A 21313-nucleotide genomic window follows, 5' to 3' on the forward strand; every position below is an offset into this window, starting at 1 on the left:
GCCCACCTTGGGCTTCTCGCTTAGCAGGGTTTCTGTTTCTCCTTTTCCCTCTGCATCCCCCACATGCACATGCATGCGCTCTCTCCCTCTCAAATAAAATTCTCGAAAGTTCAATCCTTAAGAACTATTTAATCACTGAATCTCTTTTTATTAATTGTGTTAACAGGGGTGCCTGGGTGGCTCAGTGGGTTAAAGTCTCTGCCTTCAGCTCAGGTCATGATCCCAGGGTCCTGGGATCGAGTCCCACATCCGGCTCCTTGCTCGGCAGGGAGCCTGCTTCTCCCTCTGCCTTTGCCTGCCTCTTTGTCTGCCTGTGCTCGCTCGCTCTCCCTCTGTCTCTGGCAAATAAATAAATAAAATCTTAAAAAAAAAAATTGTTAAGCAGTAACCTTTACAGATAGAATTATTTTCTTTTTTAAAAAATCAGGTTTGATTTACAAAAGATCTCAAAGGGGCACCTGGGTAACTCAGTCCTTAAGCGTCTGCCTGCCTTTGGCTCACGTTATGATCCCGGGGTCTTCAGATCCAGCCTGGCATCGGGCTGCTTGCTCAGTGGGAGGCCTGCTTCTCCCTCAGCCTGCCACTTACTCCACTTTAGCTCACTGTCTCTCTCTGATTAGAAAAAAACAAAAAACAAAACTAGTGGAAGTCTTAAAGGTGACTAAAACAAACAAAAAGCCTCCTGAAATAATAGTTATAATTCCTATTCCATGAATATTCGATTGAACATTCCTACTTAGAAAAGTTCTATGGGGTCTTTATAGCAACCAATTCTAGTGATTTTTTTTTTTTTTAACCAGAGTGCCATTCTCAAAAAACAATCTAGCATTAATGTTGGTTATATCCTATTCCCTCAGTCAATTCCACTAAAGGACATAATTGTGATGACAAGTCAGGGGGCTCAAGGTAAATCATTCCAGCAATGCTTGAGGGCTTAAACGTCCAAGTAACTAAGTAACTGACCCGATCCAAATTACATACAGATGTATTGTGATCCGGTCTAGTTTGCCAAATCTTATTCTTTTCACTATCTCCTGCCTTCTGAAATAAAGTTAGTAGTCTAGACATCTTCAAATGGGAGGAAAAAATATTTAGGTTCATTCAAATAATTATTGAGTGATTAACTTCCTGTCTGCCAGGCACTGTTCTGGTTGCTGGAGGCAATGAAAAAAGCAGACAACCAAACAAGCAAGTAGAAAAGAAAATGTTAGAGATTTGTGCACTATGTTGGAAGGGAGGACTTATTTAGATGGTCTTCTTCAGGGAAGGCTGTCTTTGAGATGACCTGAAGGTCAGGATCTAAAAGACAGACCTGAGAAAACCTTGCGGAAAAGCAGTTTAAGTAGTGGCAATCACAAGAGTGAAGGAACACCCCTGTTACCTCAAAGAGTCAGAAAGGGGTAAGTGTGGCTGGAGTGTTTAGAACCAAGGGTGTGGCAAGATCAAGGGTTTGGATTTTATTCTAAATGCACTGAGAACACAGAAGGGATTTACTCAAAAGAGTAATAGATTATCCAATTTATTTTTTTATCTTTTTATATTTACTTGCTAGAGAGAGCATGCCTGAGCACAAGCAGGGGGAGGGGCAGTGAGAGGGGCAGGCTCCCCGCTGAGCAAGGAGCCTCCTGTGGGACTCCATCTAGGGACTCTTCCACCTGAGTGGAAGGCAGGCGCTTAACCTACTGAGCTACCCAGGCGAACGACAATTTCTGTTTTTAAAAGATCACTGTGGGGACACCTGGGTGGTTCAGTTGGTTAAGCAGCTGCCTTCGGCTCAGGTCATGATCCCAGTGTCCTGGGATCGAGTCCCACATCGGGCTCCTTGCTCGACAGGGAGCCTGCTTCTCCCTCTGCCTCTGCCTGCCATTCTGTCTGCCTGTACTCGCTCTCTCTCCCTCTCTCTCTCTGACAAATAAATAAAATCTTTAAAAATAAATAAATAAATAAATAAAAGATCAATGTGCTTGGGGTGCCTGGGTGGTTCTCTTGGTTAAGCATCTTCTGCCTTTGGCTCAGGTCATGATCTTGGGGTCCTGGATGGAGTCCTGCCCCGGCTCCCTGCTCAGTGGAAAGCCTGCTTCTCCCTCTGCAACACTCCCCCACCCCCGTTCATGCTAGCTCTCGCTCCCTCTCTCAAAAACATACATTCTTTAAAAAAAAAAAAAAAAAAAAAACAAACTTTTCTTTTTTTTTCAAAGATCACTGTTAGGTGGAGAATGGGTTGCATGTGTTGGAGGTGGAGACATGAGTGGAAGCACAAACATCTGGGATACCACTGAGTTGCCCAAATGAAGGATGATAGTGGCTCGGCTTGGAGTAACAGCAGCAGGAATAGAGAAGTGCGCACGTATTCATGATATATTTGTTGTAAACCTGAGATGACTCTTAGTGGTAACAAAAAGAAAAAAACGAGATTCCAAGGTTTGTGGTTTGAGCAAATGGGTAGTGTTTAACTGAAATTAAGGGGTTTGGAGTAGGTGGCTAGGTAAGGGGCCTAGGAACTGGAGCCTTGTTAATTTTGAGATATCTATTCCATATCTGCACTAAAGATGTAAATTTGGCTAACGGTAAGAATGCATCTTTGCTAGGAGAAAATAGATTAGTCAATTTGAATGGAGTTCCTAATGCTTTAGAAGAAAATTACTCATCAGGCAGTGATAGGCTGAAAAAGTGGAGGTGGATGTTCTCGTACTTTAGTTTCTAAGTCTTACCAGTTTCTTAAACATTGACCGATGTTTCCTGATTTGACCTTCCACCTTCCCAGAGCCATGCTGCTTTTGAACAAGCCCCTTCATTTGTCCATTCTTTGAACTCATTCCTATGTACCAGCACTGAAGTCAGTCTTAAAAGTTTCAGTGGCAGCTCCCTTTCGCCAGAAGTTCAATACGTGTTTTTCTTTCTCATCCTCCACACTTGCATCTCCACACCCATCTTCAGTCTCTGCTATCTTGTTTTCCAAACTCTTCCCTGTTGGCCAGTTTCTCTCGCTGGGGCACGCAGCTCAATGAGGATCCACCCAAAACGCCTCTCCGCCCAGCCAAGAGCCCTACAGCGCCTTGTAGGGGAAGGAGGAAGTTTACGAGGTGGAGGGGTTGGTAGTGGGTAGGGGGTCCGTCCTGGCCTAGTTCAGATCCCTGGGTTCTTCTCTGTGGTCAGTAATCTCTCCCCCAGAGGTTAAATTAGGATTAAAAATAAGAAGGGGGGGGGGGGCGTCTGGATGGTTCAGTCGGTTGAGCGTCTGCTCAGGTCAAGATCCCAGGGTCCTGGGATGGGGCCTCTAGTCCTGCTCCCTGCTCAGCGGCGAGTCTGCCCCTCCCTCCCCTTTGCCCACCCTCCCTGTCCTGAGCGTGCTCTCTCTCAAATCTAAAAAAAAAAAAAAGAAAGAGAGAAAGAAATGGTAGGGGTGGCTGGGCGGTAACTACCGTGACTTTCAGTGTAGCACTTATTAGCATGGTATTTTACCAGCGAATTTATTACGGGCCGGGGCAGACTTTGAGGTAGCTAGTCCCAGTACAAGACCTGGCGCTGGCGAATGAATGGACGATTGTCTATGGCTGAACTTCACTGAGCGCGGTGTCGCACATCAACGGCCTTTCTAGGACAGGGACCAAATCCACCAACCCCTCAGCTCTGCGCTCTCTCCCAGGCCGGGATTCGAACCTGCACGACTTCAGCGCAGACAGCTCCGCCGCAGAGGTCTTCATTTCCTGCTCCGGCCAAGAGCCTCCTCAAACCCTGACGGATGCTGGGAATTGTAGTCCTGTCGATTGAGGAATCTGGCAGTACCGCGCTGAAGTGCATTTCGGGATAGGCAGCCTGCGGCCGCCGGGGAGCCACGCAGCGTAGTCCCGCCTCCTGCACGCAAGAAACGGGGACGTGTGTGAGGTCACTTCCTGTGTGCTGGGTGGCTTCCTGCGGCGTTTCTACCCTCGCTCTCTTTTTCGCTGCCTGACCGCCGCCATCATGGGTCGCATGCATGCTCCCGGGTGAGCTCGGGTTTCTGAGCGGGTTGCAGGGCTGGGCCGCGGGGCTGGGGGAATGGAGAGCGCGTGGGCAGCGAGTCGAGAGGATGATTTTCTAGACCGTTGTGGCACTGACCACCACCTCATCCGGAGACTGTTTCTCTCCCCAGGAAGGGCCTGTCCCAGTCGGCTCTGCCTTACCGCCGCAGCGTTCCCACCGTAAGTAGCTTGCGGGGACGCGGGGGAAGGCGGGAAGGGTGAGGGGGCTGCCTTCCATCCCGAGTCTCCCGGGAGACTCGGTGCCGGCCGGGGACCATGTGTGCATGCTGAGGAGCGCCGCTGAGGGTGGTGAGGACGGCCGAGCTTCGGCCCCCTCCCTGGTTTCTCGCCCTAAGGCCAGTTTCTTTTCGTAAACAGTGGCTGAAGTTGACGTCTGACGACGTGAAGGAGCAGATCTACAAACTGGCCAAGAAGGGCCTGACTCCCTCGCAGATCGGTGGGTGTTCCTGGGTAACGTAGCGCCTTCCGCCTGCCCGCATGTAACTTGATGGGAAAATCGCTGGGGGTAAATGGGCCGCATAGATGCTTCGAGAACCTTTTGTTCCTTTTCCTGGCTTTGCTACCGATGACCGGGGCCTAGTGTTCATTCGTCGGACTCTCAGGTTCTTATTTGGAAGAGGAGGAGACCATCTAAAATGGTCTCCAAAATTTAATGTATTTACTGTGGGCTTGGTGCTCTCCCTAGTTTGAATGATGCTAAACACTTTACCCTCACCGACCTCATTTCGTTCTGACCGCTGTCCCTTCAAATGCGAAGTTTTTCCTCCATCCTTCAGTTGAGGAAACCGGCACTGGGCAGCTACACAACTCGCCCAGATCACTCATCTGTTAAATGGAGGAGTTGGGATTGGCAACACAAGAGCACTTGTCACACTTCTTACGTTGTGGTTTGAGCCTCGGTTGTGTGTAACTTTGTGCAGGTGGTTTCATTCAGCAGATGTTCACCTGCTTTGTGGGTCTGGACTCTGAGAATACAGTAGTCTAGGAAAGGACAAAATAGCTGCCTTCTTGGAGCTTATGTAGTCTAACAGAGGTGCTACACACTATAGGAAATAGGTAATAGACGGTCAAGTATTCAGATGGTGCTGTTTTGAGAATTTAAAAAAAACGTGTGTAAAGTTTTTACAAGGATGTGTGATACAGGGGCGCCTGGGTGGCTCGGTCGGTTACGTGTCTGCCTCCAGCTGGGGTCATGAGGGTCATGATCTGGGTACTGGGATCAAGTCCTGCGTGGGGCTCCCTGCTGAGCAGGGAGCCTGCTTCTCCCTCTGTTTTCCACTCTCCCTGCTTGTGCTCTCTCCCTCTCTCTCTGACAAATAAAATCTGAAAAAAAGTTAAAAGTCCAACACAATTAATAAATGTTGGGTTTTAATTACTGAGGAAATGTACATAGCTGGAATCTCATTGATTTCTTTGGTGGCGTATAATCCAGCAAGTTTGCTCTGATGATGGTCTTTAAACATTTGCAGTTTCCTCCAGAAGGTTGGGTGTTGGGTAAACCAACCTTGGATGTCTCAGGTTTGCAATCATTCTCATGTTGGTTTCTGTCATAGATAAGTAACCCTGTTTTACAGAGGAAAACTTGGAAAATTACTTGATCTCAGAGCTTTGACATCACATGCTTCAGCTGCGTGTTTGGTGGGGGAATTTATGTTACTTCTTTTTCAGGTGTGATTCTGAGAGACTCCCATGGTGTGGCACAAGTACGTTTTGTGACAGGCAATAAAATCTTGAGAATTCTTAAGTCCAAAGGACTCGCTCCTGATCTTCCTGAGGATCTCTACCATTTGATCAAGAAAGCTGTTGCTGTTCGAAAGCATCTTGAGAGGAACAGAAAGGTGAGAGAATAGAATTGCTTATATGAACTTAATTTCAGTAAAGTATTAGGCATCTGATGTGAATTACCTAAAGAGGCTTAAAGCACAAACTTGTCACACTCCAGTTGCTTTGAAATGTACCAGAAGAAATTGTGGGGGCATGACTTTTGCTCTAGTAGCTACAGTATATTCAGTTGGTTGAAAATGTTGAGGTGTTTATTTGCAAAGTTTTATTGCTTCATTATTTTTTTTTTTAGTTACAGAGTGTTGCAAATCATTCATGTTAAGATTTCTGGAAACCTTAAATTCCCTTAAGGAGTTTTTTTGTTTTGTTTTGTTTTTAAGATTATATTTTTTTATTTATTTAACAGACGGAGATCACAAGTAGGCAGAGAGAGAGGAGGAAGCAGGCTCCCTTCTGAGCAGAGACCCCGATGCGGGGCTCAATCCCAGGGCCCTGGGATCATAACCTGAGCCGAAGGCAGAGGCTTAACCCACTGAGCCACTCAGGCGCCCCCCCTTAAGGACTTAATTTGAGCCCCAATTTGAGCCCCATGAACCCTAGTCTATGAATCTGTTACAGGGCGTTGGGTAACTTCATTAGACTGCATGGTGTCTGTCCATTCTTATGTTAAAATAAAGTTTGATAATGTTTTGAGTGTTTTTCTTGAATTCTGTCTATTTTTAGGACAAGGATGCTAAATTCCGACTGATTCTGATAGAGAGCCGTATTCACCGGTTGGCTCGATACTATAAGACCAAACGAGTCCTCCCCCCCAATTGGAAATAGTAAGTATTAACGTTTTTGGTTAATAAGAGCAGACGTTAGCCATACAGTAAATACAGTAGCAACTCTAGTAAAAGCTGTTTTAGGCCATGGCTACGTGGTCAGGTACCCTTCAACTCTGCCATTATTAGGAGGAATACAGCCATAGACAATATGTAAAAAAAAAAAAAAATGGGCATGGCTGTGGTCCACTGAAACTTTATTTCCAAAGACAAGCAAAGGGATGTGGTTTGCAGATCCCTGATTTTTTAAAACATTAATAAGCCCTTTAAATTGCTTCTAGATAGTGGGTATAGTTTCACTTCATACCTTTGCTCCCTGTGTTTATGTTCAGGTTTGCATAGATTGCTCACTATACTAATTAATTTCCAGACATTGTCAGTTTTCCACCAGAAGGTCTTTTCCTTATGTTGGCTGGTTCTTCATTAGCTGAGTGAGCATCTTTGTTCCTTATGCTTGGGCACAATGAACTAATTCAGGAACTTGGCATTATAGTGCATTTTATATATTTGTGGTTTATTTTTAGCTGTTTAGAAGTAGCTCCATTAGGTGTGAGAGTCTGAATGCATATGGAGGACCTCTTTTAATGAGCTCTTCTTCCCCCCTTTTTCCTTTTCAGCGAGTCATCCACAGCCTCTGCACTGGTCGCGTAAATTTGACTATGTACTCAAGCAATAAAATCGTTGTCTAACTAGAAGCATATTTTGTATTTCTTTTCCTAAAAATAACAAGTTGATTCATATATGTTGATCTTTTTAGATGTGAGCGTGTGTTAGCACAGTGAGAAGTGTGGGATTCCACGCAGGGGGCAACAAGATAGCACCTATCTTTTTCATCCTTTCACTGTTAACTAGTGGAGCAGTTCATAACTTCATGAAGGGTTGTTAAATGGAGGGTGGGGTAGTAGGACTGGAAGAAACAAGGAAGTCATCACTTAATTTTTTTGATGTCATGACAAAAATCTTAAGCTTTTGTTTTTGTTTTTAAGATTTATTTACTGACAAAGAGGGCAAGGGACAGGCAGACTGAACACAGAGCCTGACTCGGGGCTGCACTGAGCCAAAATTAGACATTGAGCTACCCAGGTGCCGTGTTTCTTAAGTGTTCTCCGTACGTTCAGTGTTAATCCTGAGCTGGACCAGTGATAAAGACCATCCAGATAGTGTATGTAGTGGTATAGTCTAGTCGGGAATGTGTAAGAAAGTTCCTCTGCAGTATGGAGAAGGCTTCGGGAAGACCTGGTATTGGATCCCAGTCTTGGTGGTAAGGCTTAAAGATAAGGAAGAAGGAATTCGGCTAACAGCAAGCACAGTTCCATCTGGAGCAGAGGGAACCAAAAGAACAGTCTGTGAGAGGAACTCAGGTGACTGAGCCTGGCAACTTTGGATGGGTTAAAATAAAATGTACTCACCTGGGTCTTTTCAGAATATTCTTTTTTTTTTTTTTTAAAGATTTTATTTATTTATTTGACAGAGATCACAAGTAGGCAGAGAGGGAGGAAGGGAAGCAGGCCCCCCGCTGAGCAGAGAGCCCAATGTGGGACTTGATCCCAGGACCCTGAGATCATGACCTGAGCCGAAGGCAGCAGCTTAACCCACTGAGCCACCCAGGCGCCCCTTTTTAGAATATTCTTAACCCAGTGAGGTAAGTGGGTATCCATGTTTAAAAGAGGCACCTGGCTGGTTCAGTTGAGCATCTGCCTTCACCTCAGGTCCTGATTCCTGGGATCCAGCCCCGCCAGGGAGGCTACTGCTCTCTCTCTTCCCCCAATCCCCCATCCCTCATGCTTGTGCTCTCTCTGAAATAAAATCTTATTTTTTTTTTTCCTAAAAGAGGCAAGTTGGTGAGTTGGAGACTGTAAGACAGTAAACTAATCAGCTTTTTTTTTTTTTTAAGATTTTATTTATTTGTTTTACATCCAGAGATCACAAGTAGGCAGAGAGGCAGGCAGAGAGAGGAGGAAGCAGGCTCCCTGCTGAGCCTAGAGCTGGATAAGGGGCTCGATCCCAGGACTCTGGGATCATGAGCTGAGCTGAAGGCCGAGACTTTAACCCACTGAGCCACCCAGGTACCCCAATAAGCTGGTTTTTTTCCCAAAGATTTTTCTTTATTTGACAGAGATCACAGGCAGAGAGAGAGGGGGAAGAAGGCTCCCCACTGAGCAGAGAGCCTGATGTGGGGCTTGGTCCCAGGACCCTAAGATCAACTTAAGTTTTACCCTAAGTAATCTAAGTTGTGTTTGAAATCACACTGTTGGGCAAAGTCCATTTTTTAGAGACCAGTATTGGCTATCATTGATGACCTTTTGAGTGCTGTGCTCTGAGGGTACAGGCACCAAGTGACTTACGTTGTTCCTTAGGGCACTTCTTTACTCACCTGCCCAGTACTGTGTTCTGTGCTGGGTATGCAAGCTGACTCAGTCCCCCTTACTAATAGGCTCACAAATAATGGGAAACAGTCCATTTTTAAATCTCTTGTGTTTGTGTTCATGTCTTAAAAGTGGTTAAACATTGGGGCGCCGGGTGGCTCAGTGGGTTAAGCCTCTGCCTTCGGCTCAGGTCCTGATCCCGGGGTTCTGGGATCGAGTTCCACATCAGGCTTTCTGCTCAGCAGGGAGTCTGCTTCCCCTGCTCTCTCTCTGCTTGCCTCTCTGTCTACTTGTGATCTGTCAAATAAATCAATAAAATCTTAAAAAAAAAAAAAGTGGTTAAACATTATAAACCAGGAATTAAACTGACTAATAGGGCACCTGGGTGGCTCACCCAGTGGGTTAAGCCTCTGCTCAGATCATGATCTCAAGGTCCTGGGATGGAGCCCCGCATTGGGCTCTCTACTCAGCGGGGCGCCTGCTTATACCTCTCTGTCTCTGCCTGCTTCTCTACCTATTTGTGATCTCTGTCAAATAAATAAAACCTTTAAAAAAAAAAAATAAAGATAAACTGACCAATAAGGCGCAAACAGAGTGATGAATAAGTCAAAACACCTGGCACAGTCCTTTGTAATCCCTCAGTAGCTATGCAGATGTTGGGTATTGATGGTTCTGGACCAAAAAGTTAATAGTTGGCAGAACATTTCAAAGCATATCTAGTTCAAGGTTTCATATTCAAAGTTTCAAAGCATATCTAGGTTTATTTTTAATTAAAGGAAATATCTCGGGGGCGCCTGGGTGGTTCAGTCAGTTGAGTCCCGACTTGATCTCTGCTCAGTCTTGATTCAGGGTCATGAGTTTAAGCAAGCCCTGCTTCCGGCTCCACACTAGGCATGGAGCCTACTTTAAAAAGCATTTGTGTATTTGTGATTCTTGCCATCAAGCCAAGAGAATTACTGCAAATATTAAATATGACTACAGGTGGGAGGTGTTTTAGTGCCTTAAAAGTTTTAGTATACTTGGGGCGCCTGGGTGGCTCAGTGGGTTAAGCCTCTGCTTTTGGCTCAGGTCATGATCTCGGGGTCCTGGGATCAAGTCCCACATTGGGCTCTGCTCAGCAGGGAGTCTGCTTCCCCACTGCCCTGCCTGCCTCTCTGCCTACTTGTGATCTCTGCCTGTCAAATAAAATCTTAAAAATAGTTTTTTTTTAAGTATACTTGATAGTAAATAAAATGCCAAAACATGCAGTCCTTGTAAATGGTGGGCAGAGGGGGTCAAATGGGTTTTTAGCAACAGCCACTTGTAGGTTGTGGGGGTGAAATCTCAAGAATCTAAATTATCATGAGGATTGCATGAGGTGCTTCTCATGGGGTAGTTGTCAGTCATCCAGAGAGAAACTTAACTTAATTTGGTGAACATTCTTCCAGATAATACCTGTTCAGATAATCACAAAGACACTTGGTACATGGGCATCATACTATACACATCATCCCATTATTTTTTACTGGTTATGTTCTGGTTTTGGCATTCCATAGGTGTCACCTACTGTAACTTGCCTTGTAGTTGTCTCAGGATAAAACTCAATGGGAACTTTGGCATGTGTCTTTTATATTTTGTATATTTTGCAAAACTGCATTTCAGAAGTCTGGTAAAGTGCTCAAAAAGTGCATGAGAATGTCATTTCACCTCCTTTCAAAATTGGTTTTGAAGGAATGAGAATGATACTTGTTTATACCTTATTCCATTTTACTCATTAGATTAATGAGTATCTTACGTCTCCTTTTTGGGAACTGCCTGTTCATGCCTTATTCTAGTTTGTCTCTTTTGGAACATTGTAATTCCTAACGCTTTATCATGTGCTACAAATATTTTTCCCTCTTGTCTTTTCATCTTGTTTAGAAGTTTAGGAATTTTATTGGTACTGTGCCTAATGATTTTTCTTATTTTTTTAAAAATGGATCAGTCTAATTAAATTGTTTTTTTCCTGCTTCTCTTTCTCTTTGGTCTTCATCTGTCTTTCAGACTTAGACATTTATTCTTCCTTTTTAAACAGAAATTTCCATATGTTGTTTCTTTGTAACATCTTCTCTGACACAGTTGGAATCAGCATGTGCATACTATTTGTCCAAATCTACCCATATGTGAGCAGCTAGGGTTTGAAGGCTTCCTTCAACAACTGTTCTCTTCATCTAAAAATCTTTTTTTGGGGATGCTTGGCTGGTCAGTCAGTAGAGCATGCAGTTCTTGACCTCAGCGTCCTCATGAGTTTGAGCTCCGTGTTGAGGATAGAGTTTAAGAAAAAAAAAAAAAAAAAAGCAACTTGAAAATCATCTTTCCCTCAAGCGACAGCTGGTTTTTGTTTTTGTTTTGTTTTTTAAGTAAATTCTATGCCCAGCATGGGGCTCAAACTCACAAGGATCCCTGAGATTAAGTTACGGGCTCTACTGAGTCAGCCAGGGGTCCCCACCGTATTTATTAATCAAAGTTTTGAATATGTGTGGTTTTAGAAATATCATTTTACAAGACAACTAAAAACCTTTTCCCTTTTGCAGTCTGAACTCCAGCCTTAGTGTGCATCTGCCTAGTCAACATCCCCACTTAGATCTCTAATAAATTCCTGACATTTTTTTTTAATCCCAAACAGAGCTCTTGATTTTTGCAGGCCAAACCTGCTCTCTCCCCACACATCTCCAACTCAGTAAATGGCAATTTATCCTCAGACCAAACACCTAAGTCTTTGACTTTTCACTCTTAATGCCGCATATACTTGATCACCAAGTCCTCTTAGCTCTACCTTTACCTTTACAGTATATGCCTACATTTATTATTTTTTTAAAGATTTCTTTTTTTAAATTTATTTGACAGCACAAGTAGGCAGAGAGGCAGGCAGAGAGAGAGGGGGAAGCAGGCTCCTTGCTGAGCAGAGAGCCCGATGCAGGGCTCGCTCCCAGGACCCTGAGATCATGACCTGGGCTGAAGGCAGAGGCTTTAGCCCACTGAGCCACCCAGGCGTCCCTATGCCTACATTTAAACACCTAGGACTTTTACTACAACCACCCTAGCCCAAGTCACTTTCTACCCTTCCTACTCAAAAAGCTGCCTGTTCTCTTCCCACTTGTGACCCCACTGAGGCATTTTCTACATCCAGCATCTAAAGTGACCTTTTACAATTTAAGTTGTTTGGGAGCCTGGGTGGCTTAGTCAGTTAAGCATCCAGCTCTTTTTTTTTTTCCCCCAAGCGTCCCCCTCTTGATTTTGGCGCAGGGTCAGGAGATGTGAGCCTCCATCAGGCTCCGTGCTGAGTATGGAGTCCCGCTTAAGATTCTTTCTCTCCATCTCCCCTACCCCCCGCCATACCACTCACATTTTATTTTATTAAAAAATAAAATGCAAGTCACATGATGTCTCATAGGTTCCAAAACCCCCAGTGGTTTCCCATCTCAGAATAAAATTGAAAATCCTTATCTTGCCCTATAAGGGAGTGTTGGGATCCTGATGGAAAATGGATGTCATACCAGCATTGAGGAATTTGGAAAGAATCTATTAAAGCAATGTTTTACAAAGATATGAGTGGGGTTTAGGGAAGTCACAGGGCATACTGCGTATGATTCCCTCAAGCTAGCAACCTGGGGGAGACACTAGCATTTCCACCCCAGTGTGAAGAGTGCAAGGGAACTCGGCCGCAGAGAGTCACCTGTAGAAGCTGTGATCCTCAGTAAGGACTCGTGCCTTCTGATTCATTGCAGGGTCTTTCCATCAGCCAATCTCACAGGAAGCCAGAGGCTAGGGGAGCCTGTTGGTATGGTCCATGTACATCAGGTTCCCAGGCAGCCGAGAAGGGTGGAGAGTAGGTCTGGAGGGACAAGAGGAAAGTATCCAGTACAAAGGGCCCCCGTGACCTGGGTTCCTCCAGCCACCTCTGTTCTCCTAATACCCTTTTCAGTATTGGTGGCCTGATTTCACAGACCCTCCTCCCAGAGCCATTGCCCTGGTTAATTCCTCAGCTTGGAAGGCTCCTAACCCCAGCTATCCACATGGCTTGTTCTTTAGGTGTGCTCAACTGTAACATCATGGGCCCTATCTAAAAGGGGGCCCAGGGACGCCTGGGTGGCTCAGTTGGTTAAGCAGCTGCCTTCGGCTCAGGTCATGATCCCGGCGTCCTGGGATTGAGTCCCACATCGGGCTCCTGGCTCCGCAGGGAGCCTGCTTCTCCCTCTGACTCTGCCTGCCACTCTTTCTGCCTGTGCTCGCTCTTGCTCTCTCTCTGACAAATAAATAAATAAAATCTTAAAAATAAATAAATAAATAAATAAAAAATAAATAAAAGGGGGCCCAGCACTCCTTCTCCTCAATCCTGCTATTCTTCAGAGTACCGATTACTACCTGACACATTATGTTGATATTTTTAGATTATAAAACCATTAGAACAAGGACATTGTTTGTTCACTGCTATATCCCTAGTATCTAGAGTAATGTCTGGTATGTAGTAGGTTCTCAATCTTAATGCACATAAATGTTAAATGAATGCACATGGGAGTTGAAAAAAGTTTTGGAGATCTTGGAAAAAAAGGTCTTTTTTCAACCCTCACTGATGATTGATAGAGAACTTGACTTGGAATAGAAAATAGGTGGGAAGTAACTTTTCCTAAGAATGTTTAGTGGCTTATTGTTTCTAGATTAAAAAACTGCTGTTGAGAAGTCAGGTGTCATTCTATCTCCCACTCCTTTGTAATCTGTGTTTCTTTTTCTTTTTTCTTTTGGTGTGTGTGTGTGTACTCGCTTTTAGGATAGTCTCTTTATAGCTTAGTTCTTTCAGTTTGCAATAATACCTTGGGTTTTCTTTTTTTTCATTTTTTTAAAAAGATTTCATTTCCTTATTTATTTGACAGAGAGCACAAGTAGGCAGAGTGGCAGGCAGAGGAGGAGGGAGAAGCAGGCTCCTGCTGACCAAGGAGCCAAATTTGGGCTCAACCCCAGGATGCTGCTAACATCAACCTGGCTCCCCCAGGTTGCTAGCTTGAGCAGGATCATGACCTGAGCTGAAGGTAGATGCATACCTGACTGAGCCATCAAGTCAGTTTTTTTTGTTTTTGTTTTTCTTTTAAGATTCTATTTAGGGGGGGGGGGCACCTGGGTGGCTCAGTGGGTTAAGCCTCTGCCTTCGGCTCAGGTCAGGTCATGATCTCAGGGTCCTGAGATCCAGTCCCGCATCAGGCTCTCTGCTCAGCAGGGAGCCTGCTTCCCCCTCTCTCTCTGCCTGCCTCTATGCCTGCTTGTGATCTCTCTCTCTGTCAAATAAACAAAATCTTAAAAAGAAAAAAAAAAGATTCTATTTAGGGGCGCCTGGGTAGCTCAGTCAGTTGAGCATATGCCTTCATTTTGAGTCATGATTCCAGAACCTTGGGATCAAACCCCACATTGGCTCCCTTTTCCATGGAGTAGGGAGCCTGCTTCTCTCTCCCTCTCTCTGCCTGCTGCTCCCCCTGCCTGTGCTCTCTCTCTTACTGTTAAATAAATAAATAAATATCCTTTTTAAAAAAAGATTTTAGGGGCGCTTGGGTGGCTCAGTGGGTTGGGCCTCTGCCTTCAGCTCAGGTCATGATCTCAGGGTCCGAGGAATCGAGCCCCGCATTGAGCTCTCTGCTCAGCGGAGAGCCTGCTTCCCCCTGCCTCTCTGCCTGCTTGTGATCTCTCGCTCTCTTTTTCAAATAAATAAATCAAATATTTTTTTAAAAAAAGATTTTATTTATTTGAGGAATGTCTGGGTGGCTCAGTCAGTTAAGCAACTGCCTTCGACTCAAGGCATGATCCCAGAGTCCTGGAACTACCCTGAGTCAGACTCCGTGCTTAGTAGGGAGTGGCCTTCTCCCTCTCCTTCCTGCTCTTGTTCTCTGTCACTATCTCTGTCTCTTTCAGATAAGTAAAATCTTTTAAAAATCTTAAGTAAAATAAAATGCTTATGGTTGCACATTTAAAAAATATTTGAGAGAGTTGGCGAGAGAGCCCAAGCAGGCATACCTGGAGGCAGTTACGCTTTTTTGCCACTAGGTGGCGTATTTAGTATTGCTGGCGTTAACACTACCAAATAACCGCAGCTTCATATAATTTGCATGAACTTTCACATTCATTATTTCTTTGATTTTTACAACTCCCCCAAATTAATTCCAGCTATTCTTGAAAGGCGGCTTGGGATAAATTCAAAACAACATATATTCCATGGGGAGGGGTGCCTAGGTGGCTCAGTCAGTTGGGCATCTGACTCTTGATCTCAGCTCAGGTCTTGATCTCAGGATTGTGAATTCAAGCCCCACATTGGGCTCTGCGCTGGGTGTGGAGCCCACTTAAAAAAAAAAAAAAAAAAAAAGATGGGGAAATTGAGGTTTAGAAACGGTAACTCAACCCAAGGCCATTAGAAAGTTTAGTGTTCCTATCACTATCCCTCAGTACCTCTTGCAATCCTTTTATTTTGTTTTTGTGAGGAATGCAAATAACAAAGACCCATGTTCAGGGCAACTGGCTGGCTCAGTCAGCAGAGCCTGCAACTCTTGATATAGAAGCCTGAGTTCAAGCCCTACATTGGGCATAGAGATTACTTAAACAAATAAACACATACCTACAAAAGCTTTTTTAAAAAGATCCATGTTCTTCTAGACAAATCAATTTAAAAATTATTAACAGTAACATTTTACTAATTCATAATGTATAGAATAGATCCATTAGAGAAATCAGATTTTGTTTTATTTTTTTATTTTGTTATTATTTTACGTAGGCTCCATGCCTAGTATGGAGCCCAGTGTGGGGCTTGAACTCAATGAACCTGCGATCAAGACCTGAACTGAAATCAAGAGTCAGACCTTAACCTGAGCCACACAGGTGCCCCAATAAACCAACTTTTAAAATCTCCAGACATCTAAGTGAATTTAGGCACTGCTCTCTTTTATATTGTTTCTAATTTTGTTACCTATAAGTAACAATTCACATTCTCCCAAGCTAAGGGTAAGAGTTGCCTTTCCGCTCCAGCAAGTGCTGTTGCCAGCATCCCAGCTTCACCTGCAGTCATACTGCTGCTTCCACTACTACGAGTTGCTGTGGCTCCAAACATAATGACATATGCAGTCGTAGCTTGGGAATATGGCCCCGTATCAGGAGAGCAGTGCCTCTCTAACGGGGAGGAGCTGAACAGGATTGGGTGGGGCTACACAGACAGGTCCATCTGTGTCTGTAATGCTCTTATTTTTTTAATTTATTTAAAATTTTTAATTTATTAGAGAGAGAGCACAAGCAAGGGGAGAGGCAGGCAGAGGGAGAAGGAAAAGCAGACTCCACGCTGAGCAGGGAGCCTGAAGTAGGGCTGAATCCCAGGAACCTGAGATCATGACCTGAGCCAAAGGCAGATGCTTAGCCCACTGAGCCACCCAGGCGCCCCTGTGATGCTTTCTTTTCTAACTTAGGTTTAGGTACAAGGGATTTTTGTCACAGTCTCTGTGTCTTTTTGTAAGTGCAACACAGGAAGTCTCAGGGAGGTCTACAATTATAAAAGCAGTTTGTTCGCTCCACAGGTATTTATTGAACGCTTCTGGGACAAATATTCTTCTATTCGGCAGTGAACAGCAGTCTAGCTAGGGTCTGGATTGACCACTAATTCATTCACAAGGCACACTGAATGCACTGTTCCTGCTGTGGGCCCCATGCTATGCCAGAGGCTGATAAGATGACCCGTGCCCAATCCTGCACTGTAGAAGACTTGCAAACTAGTACAGGTTACAACACATTATCCTTGAAGTATGCAAACCTCACAAGACAGAAGTGAGCTTCAGAAAAGAGATGCAGACCAAGTGTTAAGGGAAAAAACAGAATTTGAAGGGCTTCAACAGAGGAGATGGCAGTTAAGCGGGATCAGGAAGGACATGGTGGGCAAGCAGTGACAGGGTGCACTGCAGACAAAGAGCCTGCTAAGCAGAGGTAATGGCAGGAGCACAATACGGAGGTGGAGAGTCTGCCGTGTGAGGGGTCAGTGAGTATTTTAGTTGATGGTGAACCTAGCAGTAAAGTCTGGGAAAGCAGTTTGGTCAACTCCCAGATGGCCCAGGTCCAGGCCAAACTGCTAGACTGTCCTATAGGAGACCTAGGGCTATTTGCTGTTAGGAAGGGCCAACAGGGCAGGGGAATGGCTCCTGGATGGGCAGAATTGGGACCTGCCGAGACAAGTGCAGGGGGAAATGGGTCACAGGCATAGAATCCGCAGGAACTGCCGGCTGTTTAAGTTTGGGTTGGGAGTGCTCTTCCCAGGCGGTTATTCGGTGCCTGCTTGAACTCCTCTAGGGATGGGAAGGTCACCACACACAAGAATTTTGGTTTTTACTGCTAGGTAGTACTCCCTCATTTGTGTACTAGGTCTTACAGGGAACTCTACTGCACAGGAGTGTGGTGAGGGGGAACGAGGTAGAAGAGGAGGAACTTGGACAAATAGAAAGCATGCTATTTCTGCAAGGGCCTGTCCTCTCTGGTTCTGGTAGTCATTGTGCCTGAGGGTGAGCCCAGCGGGGGCTTCTGAAAGGGGAGGGGCTGCTTTGGGGCTATGTTCCTTTAGGCACTGACCAATGGGCTGGAGGTTGCGGCTCATGGTTGCCTTTGTGATGTCCATATGGGGAAGCCATGGTGCTGGGACTGGTATACCCTACTACGGGGGGAACTTGGGACAGAGAGAACATTTAGTGCAGGAGTTATGGGGGCAGTCTGGGTCATCCTGTGGGTTCTCCTCTGTTGGCATATCCTCTTCTAGTCTCAACTGATCTGGGATCCTCTCAGCATGAGCCATCACATTGGTCCTTACTCTCCACCACTATGCTTTTAGGTTCAAAGACTGAGGCAAGACTGGTCTTCCTTCTTCTTCTTCTTCTTTTTTTTTTTTTTTTTTTTAAGATTTTATTTATTTATTTGACAGAGATCACAAGTAGGCAGAGAGGCAGGCAGAGAGAGAGGAGGAAGCTGGCTCCCGGCAGAGCAGAGAGCCCGACCGATGTGGGGCTCTATCCCAGGACCCTGGGATCATGACCTGAGCTGAAGGCAGAGGCTTTAACCCACTGAGCCACCCAGGCACCCCTTCTTCCTTCTTCTAAGGAAGACTGATTAGGTACCCTTCGAAGGTCATTAGACAGAGCCTTCCCCGTTGCCCTAGATCTCTCTAGCTAACTTATTGCAGTGCCTGAAATCCATCACAGGAGAGGCACACACATTTCCTAGAGAGTCTGGCACGTTATTTGAGAGCCTACTTTAGTACAGTTCTTTATTAACGAGTTCACAAAGATTTCTAAGGAAGCCCTACCCTAAGTAAAGTGTCTTGATTGAGCAAATCGTCCCTGAGCACAAAGAACTCCTAACTCGGATCAGGGAGACATGGATTATAAACCCTTTTGCCTCCTTAATCTCATTGGAACTTTATAGCAACTTTGTGCTGCAAATTATTAAACTTCTCTTTGCCTCAGTTTCCTCCTGTAAACTGGATATAAAGTCCCAATATGAGGCCACAAAGACTGGATGTTAGCTTTTAGAAACAGAGGACTTATTTCTTCCTATTTCTCCAAAGCAGCCTGGAGTCTGACACTCTCAACCCTGTCGAAGGGCAGCTCTCTGACCTCTCCAAGCCCAGTGAAGAATGGGTCGGGGCTGGAAGGGGAAGCCACAGTCATTGTGGGTGGGCGTGTGAAGGCACCCGCAGATGATTGCAGGAGGTCACTGAGGATTTGGGGGTGTGGTCAGTTAGCCATTCAGGTGGTGAGACTTAGGTGCTACTACCCCAGGGGGAAGAGCCTGGACTAGAGAGTCTGTGAATAGCACAGTCTGTCGGTGTCTAAGCCCCATTTTCTCCACCCCTGCACTGCCTCCCAGTGGTGGCCAAGTCTCACGGCTGGGCTGATCCTTATCTGGAAAAGGAGGTTGGACCAGGGAGGCATACTAAGTTCTGGAAGCAGGTAAAACTATTCAAGTCTCCAACACCTCCAGGAGACAGGCCTTAGGGCAGGGAGGATGTGTTTTCAGTCCTAACGGAATCACTTTTTCCTCCAGCCTAACAGATCCCCTTCTGGTCTCGCATCTGCCGGAAGGCTGGAAAATCAGGTGTATTGTGAGTCATCTGGGCTCTGTCCAACCTGCCTGTTTCTTTATTCAGCAACATTCTCTAAATGCTTCCTAGGGCCCTGATCCCTCTTCTCTCTCTCGTCCATCCATCCGTCCGTCCATCCATCCGTCCATCCATCCAATCAACAAATATTTATTGAACTATGTGTCAGGTGCTGTTTTAGGGTTTGGGATACAAGAGTGAGCAAAACCAGACACAATCCCTACCCTCATGGAGCCTGCAGGGTTTTGGAGGAGAAAGAGATTCAAATAATCACCATACCAATGTAGATGCCAACTGTCACACGTACTACGAAGGAGATTGCTGGGGCTCCAAGAGCCTACCAAGGTCTGGTGGGTGAACCTCACAGGTAGGCAGAGAAGGCTCCTCTAAGGAGGTGACCCTTGAGCTGTTAATCTGCAGGAGGTGGGAGCAGAGTGGGAAGGGGCGTGGGCACTGCTGGCACAGGGGTACGAAGGTCTTGCGGCGGAAGGGAGCACAGTGAGGGTGGGGGATGGAGAGTGGCGCTGACAGGAGGGAGAGAGGTAGGACTTTGTAGGCTTTTTAAAAGATCTGCCTTTGGGTGCCTGGGTGGCTCAGTGGGTTAAGCCGCTGCCTTCGGCTCAGGTCATGATCTCAGGGTCCTGGGATCGAGTCCCACATCGGGCTCTCTGCTCAGCAGGGGGCCTGCTTCCCTTCCTCTCTCTCTGCCTGCCTCTGTCTACTTGTGATCTCTGTCTGTCAAATAAATAAATAAAATCTTAAAAAAAAAAAAAAAGATCTGCCTTTGCTTTAGAGCAAAAAGGATAGAGGACATTAATCAGGGGGGAATGACATGATCAGCTTTATGTTTGGAAACTATTCTGTCAGCTTGCTGTGTGAAAAACGGATGTGGGTGGGTGGAAGGGCCTAGGGAATTCGCAAGCCCAGTAAGGAGGTCAGAGTCCAAAGGAGAAATGACTGTAAACTTGGACTAGGTGTTAGGGTAGCGATGGAGAAGAGTGGGAAAATTAGAGACCCATCTAGAAGGTAAGTTTGTCAAGATTTGGGATCAGGTTGGCTACGGGGAGAGAGAGAGCACGAGGTATGAAAGATGACCGCCAGACCTCTGACATGGACAAGAGGAGGGACGGTGGTCTGTTCCTGCAGGTAGGGGACACGGAGGGAGGGGCAGGCAGGGGCAGCACCTTAGGAGTTCAGTGTTGGAGTCGTTGGGTTGGAACTGGCTTTGAAATCTCCACAGATGCCGAATAATCACTACCACTTACTGGGCGCGTCCATGTGTCAGGCATGAGGTGGAGCATATCGGCGCCTCCGTTGCTCTCAAGAACAGGCTGAGGCACTGAAAGGTAGAGCAGGCGGGAAGGTGGACACACTGGTCTGAAGTTCAGAAGCAGGCTCTGGGCTGGAGACACGGGACCCTCAGGGCGGGGGAGAAACTGAAGCCATGGTCCAATGGAATTGGCCCTCAGAGGAGTCCAGCTTCTCTCCCTTCTGACCTCCACCCCACCTCCAGCTGGGCTCCACTCGGCCTGCCCTCCCATGCTGGGCAGTAAATGCGGTGCCTGGATCACCCCGGGTGTGGTACATGGTGTCAAAGATGGCCACAACGCAACCTCCTTTCTCACCCGTCTTCTTGGAACCTTATTCTTTGCCGGTCAAGACGTGGTGTCTAATCATCCTTCTTGTCAACCTGGCAGGCGTGTGGCTTGCTTGTAACCAATAGGATTCCGGGAAGCGCACCTCAGGACTTCCGTAGTGAGGGCAGGAAAGGCCTTGTTGCCTCGGATGCTCCTGTGTGGGGTCCGAGCTGCCATGCCGGGCCGCAGGGACCCTGACGCCTCCACGCTGTGTGTGCCGAGGCCATACGTTCGCACTCTGGAAAACTGCTACAGTTATGGCCCAGGCAGCAGGCAGTACTGACCTCGGGGCACACGGGTGAACATAGCTCTGTGTGACTCCTGTCCCCAGCCCTGGAGTCACCCCCGGCCACTGATCTTCCCAGGGGAGGCCCCAGGCATTTCAGAGCAGAGGCAAGCTGTTCCTGCCACGCCCTCTGATTTCTTGACCTACGGAATCCTGAGCAAGATACAATGGTTGGTTTGAGACACTGAGTGTTGGGATAATGTGTTTCACAGCAAAAATAGCTGGAAGATCTTTCTGAGGATCCTCATGGCGACTGGAGGGACAGGGTGGTGGCTT

The 21313-nt window shown here is 46.1% G+C and overlaps 1 protein-coding gene and 1 long non-coding RNA gene across 2 annotated transcripts; one reads left to right on the plus strand and one right to left on the minus strand.

Moving 5' to 3' along the window:
• Nucleotides 1–3881: 3881 nt before the first annotated feature.
• Nucleotides 3882–7323, plus strand: RPS13 (ribosomal protein S13). The gene is made up of 6 exons (XM_059407709.1): nt 3882–3986; nt 4133–4181; nt 4380–4458; nt 5691–5860; nt 6528–6628; nt 7246–7323. Exons 1-6 carry the CDS (start codon nt 3964–3966, stop codon nt 7277–7279), a joined length of 456 nt encoding a protein of 151 aa, XP_059263692.1. The 5' UTR covers nt 3882–3963; the 3' UTR covers nt 7280–7323.
• A 4547-nt stretch (nt 7324–11870) lies between these two features.
• Nucleotides 11871–21153, minus strand: LOC132022535 (uncharacterized). The gene is made up of 3 exons (XR_009405612.1): nt 20740–21153; nt 20380–20453; nt 11871–12847 (listed from the first exon to the last, which is right to left on the minus strand). It is a non-coding gene; the product is annotated as an uncharacterized LOC132022535 (long non-coding RNA).
• Nucleotides 21154–21313: the final 160 nt, after the last annotated feature.

Source organism: Mustela nigripes, chromosome 1, assembly GCF_022355385.1.
Source record: "Mustela nigripes isolate SB6536 chromosome 1, MUSNIG.SB6536, whole genome shotgun sequence".
Classification (NCBI taxonomy): Eukaryota; Metazoa; Chordata; class Mammalia; order Carnivora; family Mustelidae; genus Mustela; species Mustela nigripes.

What these genes read in the sequence shown, in the direction of transcription:
- RPS13 (XM_059407709.1), top strand. Translation starts at nt 3,964, where the DNA reads ATGGGTCGCATGCATGCTCCCGG. An exon ending in ACCGCCGCAGCGTTCCCACC is followed by an intron (nt 4,182 to 4,379) that starts GTAAGTAGCTTG and finishes TTTCGTAAACAG; the next exon opens with TGGCTGAAGTTGACGTCTGA. An exon ending in CTCCCCCCCAATTGGAAATA is followed by an intron (nt 6,629 to 7,245) that starts GTAAGTATTAAC and finishes TTTCCTTTTCAG; the next exon opens with CGAGTCATCCACAGCCTCTG.